Genomic DNA, 6,000 nt, shown 5'->3' on the forward strand with positions numbered 1-6,000 from the left:
ACTTGAAAAAGTCTGTTACTGTAACCTTACAATAAAGTTAGAGCTGGTACTTCTGGGGGTGCTTCTTGTCTGGACTCCCTCACAAGGCTGACAAGTAGCCACAATTGCATGGCTGAAGCCACCTTTGAAGTAGGATTTGCTAACTTCGAACATTTTGTCCATCAATATCTATGTTTACATGACCATCGTTCAGTATAACGTTTGGCTGAAATCCAGCCATGTCTCTGGTCTAGCACCCCAATTTTTCACAAATAAAAACCAACTCCACTAGATAAGGAGCTCTTTAAAAAGCAGTAGCCAGATGTGGCCTACCTTCGGCTGTTTCTCATTAGGACTGGATACAGTATTTGCAAAGAAAATGAAAGCAAGATTCATGAAAAGCCCTCTTGAAAATTGGGTTTTCCTAACCCTTGCTTCGCCTTAGTCTTGGCAGTTCTCACACTCTGGTAAAAAGAGGAAAGGGGAAAAAAAAAAGATCGGTGACAAAATACTTTGCTGACTGGGATGTTGCAATTTTGTTCTAGCCCCCATTAGTAGCCCAGCTGAAGGGAAAAAGACGTTGGAAGCTCCAGCAACTAACAGCTATTGACTAATGTATTGCGCAATCGGGAAACATTTGCAAACAGCCTGCCCTCTGGCTTCAAACTTCTTATCTCTTTCTATTTACGTTTCTCAGGTTCTCCACCACAAAATAAACAGGGCAGACTTTCAGTTTATACTTTAAAAAATTTTGGCCTGATGTGTTCCACGTGAAGCTCCTCAACCTTTGCACAGATTTGGCCCTTGGAACAAGGTGTCACATCTCCCACAAAGCTCTTTCAGCTCTTTCTAAGCAACTTATTTTTATTTCATTTTATTTCTTTTTATTTTTAGCATCACAGACTCTGAACTTCTGACACGAGGCTCCCACATCACACAAACCCATCGTTTGCTTGACTGTCACTTCCCAGATAAACCTCAAGAGGTTGGATTCTCAAAACACGGACTGCAGATTTAAAGGCCTCAGTTGCTACAGCCTGCTCAAACAAAACTCAACAAATTACTTTATGACTTAGCACAATAAAAGCTGCATTTAACAGATGATAAGGGAGTTGGGGCATCCATTACATCTGAACTTACATCCCTGGTGTCAGTTTATGCCATTTGCAGAATTACATTTGAGATATAAATGGTGTTCTTTGCAGTAAAACCTCAGTTTAATGGAGAAACCTTCCGTCTGTTAAATGGAGGTTGTCCGTTATATTAGAAGTCCACTAAATCTAGGGTTTATTGCATTTGGGTTAACCCTGCCTACAGCTTAGCAAGCTGTGCACAACTAGCCAAGGTAAGCAATGTTTTTCACTTAGTGGTATGAGTTAACCCGGCCAACTGTGATTTATTTTACAAACCATGTTTCAGCAAACGATGGCTTAATGCAATAGATGAACCTGATCATGGAAGATAATCTGACCTTTTTTTTTTTTTTTGCCTGCCACAAAAAAGAGGAAATCAGCTAAATCTAAATGATCAATCCCAGGCTGCTCCTACCAAGCCAGAAATACAGTACACAACTCCCAAGCCCCACTATTGTTCCTCTTTGGAGGCACCTATTTGCAACACCGATCACTGAATTGCTAGACTTGAGGAAAAGGGGATTGTGTCTGCCTTTGCAAGCAAGCCCCTATCCCAGGGACAAGCTCGCCCTCAATGTGCAAAAAGAGCGTGCAGCACTCAGACCACACTTCCCCTTTTCCACGAAACCTGTTGTTGTTGTTCAGTAACAGGAAGCACGTGGACCGTCCAATGGCTATACGTCGCTCTCAGCTCTACCACAATTACTACTCCAACTTGCCAGTGGCCTTTTTTTAAAGAAACTCTCTATTTGCAAGCATTTTACTCAAAAATAAGCTGCACTTTTAGCAAGCCTTCTAGATCAGCGTTTCTCAACCTCGGCAACTTTAAGAGGTGTGGACTTCAACTCTCAGAATCCCCAGGCTGGCTGGGGAATTCTGAGTTGAAGTCCACACCTCTTAAAGTTGCCGAGGTTGAAAAACACTGTTCTAGATAGACTCCTGTGCTCCTGACATGGAGGCACATTCTACTGTGTAAAGACGTAGTTTTAGATAATGTATGTAGATTACACGCATAGTGCTATAGTTTCTAGTAAATCGGGATAAGATGTAAGATTATGCCAATGTTGACAGGAGTCATTCATTCTTAAAAGCCTCCTCCAGTCACTCAGCTGGCTAACTTTTCCCAACCGGGCGCCCTCCAAAAGCACAAATCACTTTCCATCACAGCCAATGATCTGTTGGCTGGGACATGGTGCGAGTTCTACTTCAACTCACTGGGAAGCAACCGGGTTGAGAACAGCTTGAGCTAGGTGGAGCCCTATTCCCATGAGATACAGAGCAAACTTTCTGCCTTGAAGACAACTTCTCAAATTGCAACTGGGGCAAATCAATAATTGTTAAGGATGTTCTCTACGCCTCTTCTCCCCCTTTCAATGCGTGTTTACACCCTGCAGGGGTTCTAATCCGGGAGGATTACAGTCCAATAAACGGGTGGACACAGAATCAGGCGGTAAACTTTCAACTTGCGTGACAGGTACACAATTTGTCATAATTCCCTTTTGGGTATGGATAGAACAGCTTTCGCTTCCCCCAGGTTATGTAACCACATACCAGAATTACACGTTGATCTCCACTATCGTAATATGCATAGTTTCTGGCAATGTTTTTCTCATTAAGTCATGTTGCAATAGTTGAATACCAAGGAAGGAGAATTGCTCTGAACACATGCACAAATGCACCCCCAATCACCCTCCCAAAAAGCATGTTGGTAAGAAGTATCAGATCTGGGGATAAGGGTACAACATTACAGCTTGGGTTATCTGGAACATTGGGTTATCTGGAAAGGTTACAACAAGTTCCATAGCCAAGGATTAACTGGGATATCTTCCCCTCTAGAAAGACGTGGGTTATCCCACCCTGCAGGTATTAAAAGAGGGGGGATGTCGATCTGTCAGCATAGCTATAACTGAATCCTGCATTGTAGATTTTGCATGGAGCAGACGGTTGGTGTAGATGACCTTCAAGCTCCCTCACGTAGTCATTTCCCCCCTTCTACACAGGATAGGTTCAGTACCTCCTGCACTGTAATCTGAACACTGAAAATGTCTATTTTTCTAGCCCTGGGAACAGTGAGCCAATGACAGTTCAGAGGTTGGACTGAGAGGGGAAGAAGAAATTCAGATTCAAATCCTCCCATAGCTCATTGGGTCTCTTGGAGCCCATTGATTCTCTGTCCTTCTGAGCCCAAATGGCCTCACCGTATTGTAGCTGTAGGGATAAAATGAAGAGGCACCAGGGAACCTCCCTTGGGCCCCCATAGAAAAGAAGTGATCCAAACTGGATGATGTGAGGAGGAGGACGGGTTGTGCCCCTTTTGACTACAGGCCTGGAATAGAGAAGTTGTTAAAAGGAGGCCCGCCCTCTTCTCCTGCTTATCTTCATATCTACCAATAAAAAATTAAAATGAGGGGGAAGGGGGCAATCTGCAATGTCCACCACCTTCACTCCAGGACCTGTGCTGTCATCTTCTCTTAGGCACTTCTCTTTGGGCCCCTCTATTAGCGATTCGCATGGCCCAGCTGTCCTTCAACCGCCTCTGCAATCCAGGGGTTCCAACCCATTCGAGCATCTTGTGATCTGAGCCCCCAAGATTTGAAGTACCAAGGAAGGCTATTTGGTCCCGCTTTACAACATGCAGGGAGATATCAGAGCACTTGTAGCATTCAGCGCCTAATGCTGCTTACCATCTTCAGCATTACCAAGTGGGTCTGTGGAAGGCTTTTAAAGGCCCTTTAAACTTTTAAAAGCCCCTCCAGGCTTTGCATGCCAGGAGATGAAAAGGTGGGCTTTGCAGAAAGCTCAAAGTGCCCAAAGAGCAGCCCATTTAGCAGACAGGGTGCAAGGCAGGCGCCCTTCAAGATATAAACGTTGCTAATTCCTAGCTTCTAATCCAAAACTAAGGACATGCTTTAAAGATCTTGCCTTGCCTTCTAGTACATCCCTCTTCCTCCCCATTTTAAAAGTGTTTGGAATCGCTCCTGCAGGGGTTATATGAATGTCAAGGCACTCTCCAGGGTAAACAACGGGAAGCAAAGCAGCATTTTAATTTTTAATTCAGCTCAGTGAGGTCATCACTAGAAGGGTCTAATCAGGTTAAAAAGTAGTTTAAGTATGTGTAGAAGTCTGTGTGTGTGTGCGTGGAAGTGTCACAGCACTTAAACTGAGGCTTCCTAGTCCTACAAACCACATTCGGTCTTTCTGGGAATCCCGCAGGCTGCAATTCCCTGACTGAGGAACAGAATCCAAGAGCTGGGAAGGGGCCATGCAAGGCCATCAAGTCCACCCCCGCCGCCAGGGAAGGATGCAGCCCTCTTGAACCGCCGGCGGATCTTGCTTCTGAGCAAGGGCAGCGTACCTGAAGACTACGCGATAGCGAAGGGAAGGCGTCTTCCAAAACCTGCCAGCCTCCTCGAACCCTCGCCGTGCTCTCGCGCCCTCTTCCCCCCGCCAAACATCGCTCCCCGATGGCGCTGCTAAGTGACAGGCTTGTGCACATTCCTTTCTGCCCCACCCCCAACCTGTTGCTGCCGCTGCGAAAAAAGCAGATTTCACGCCGCACTCTGCACTGGAGACCGAAGGGAAGGCGTGAAAAAAGAGCAGCATCCGACTCTTCGTCCATCTGCTCCGGGCCAGAGCAGGGCTACCTTCCCACGACTCACCGAACCGGCAACTAGCCAGCCGCGTGTAGTCTGCGGTGTGTGCAAAGGACCCGGCGCCCGAGAGAGCCCTTTGCGGGTCGCAGCCTCGTGAGCCCGGAGAGAAGGGAGCAGCTAACCCGCGGGGACGCCTGTCCTGCGAACAGAGCCAGCAGCAGACTTACGGGGATGTGAACTCGCAGCACGCGCCGCTTCTGGCCGGCGTCCTTCTTGCGACCGGACGGGGCATCTTTCTTCTTGGCGTCCATGGTCGTGCTTCCCATCGCGTGGGCGCCCCCCGCCTCAGGGATGCGAGGAGAGGCTGCCTGGCGCGGATCCAGCCAGCGTCCTCCGGCCAGTGCCGCCCCGCCGGCCAAGCTCCGGATCCCCGAGTTGGAGGGCCGCGGGCACACCAGGCGGAGAGGGTCAGAAGGCGGCGGAGGCGTGCCGGCCGCTGCTTGGGCTCGGGAGGCCACGGGGCGGGTCAGCGAAGAGGCGAGCGGAGCCTCGCCGCATCCTCCGCGCCTCGAGCCCCGGATGCCCCGGCGGAAGGACGCGGCCCCCTCGGCGGGCACCAAGGTTGCGAGGTCCTCTCTGCCCAGCCAGAATCCGCCACAACGTCTCGGACGCAGCTAAAGTTTCCGGCTGGGCATCTTCCTGGAGGCTGCGCGCCCGCTGGGAAGACGCCGCCGCGGGCGAAGACGGCGGGCAAACGCAGCCGAAGCCCCCGCGGGGCCAGGCTCCGCGTCGCGCGCCCCCTTCTCCGGCGAGCGCAGGGCAGGAGCGGTGCAGCCCCCCGGGGAGGTCGGCTGCAAGCCCGGAGACCGGGCAAGCGGGTGCAGCTGGCAGGCAGGAGCGGGAGGGAGCGCGAGGACGCGCGGCGGCTGCACCCGGCCCCTCTCGGGCGTGCGAGAGCAGAATCTGACAGCCGCCGAGGCGCAAACAAGAGGAAAAGAGTCGGAGGGAAAGCGAGGAAACCCAGCCCAGAGAGGGAGGTGCAAACCTGTGTGTGTGCGCGTGTGTGCGTGTGTATATATTCCTAGCAGCCGAGGAGGCGGAGAGGCAGCGAACAGGAAGTGCACAATCATAAAAGGCAACTTTCTCCCGTCCAGCCCCGGCGAAACGCGCGCACACGCCTCTCGGTGCCTTCCGCGCGTCTCCCCTGCGGCCAAGGCCGCCGGAGAACTCCGCAAAGCTCCGCAGAGAGAGAGAGAGAAGCTGCTTCAAGGACGCCCCTGGCCCGCCCCAGCCAC

General features: G+C 50.6%; 1 protein-coding gene across 4 annotated transcripts in view; it reads right to left on the bottom strand.

Moving 5' to 3' along the window:
* Positions 1-5,740, bottom strand: part of PRKAG2 (protein kinase AMP-activated non-catalytic subunit gamma 2) — a 185,443-nt gene extending 179,703 nt beyond the window's left edge. The window contains exon 1 of one of the 4 annotated variants that reach the window (XR_015797739.1): positions 4,933-5,740. Coding sequence is in view for 2 of the 4 variants with exons in the window: in XM_088150058.1 (XP_088006184.1) it covers positions 4,933-5,031 (99 nt within the window). In the remaining 2 variants the exon portion in view is untranslated. The remainder of the gene's footprint in view (positions 1-4,932) is intronic. The other 3 variants (XR_015797738.1, XM_088150058.1, XM_088150059.1) reach the window with 3 other exon arrangements.
* Positions 5,741-6,000: the final 260 nt, after the last annotated feature.

Source organism: Python bivittatus, unplaced genomic scaffold, assembly GCF_059951505.1.
Source record: "Python bivittatus isolate LINGU-HERP-01145 unplaced genomic scaffold, Pbiv_v1 ctg000610_np1212, whole genome shotgun sequence".
Taxonomy (NCBI): domain Eukaryota; kingdom Metazoa; phylum Chordata; class Lepidosauria; order Squamata; family Pythonidae; genus Python; species Python bivittatus.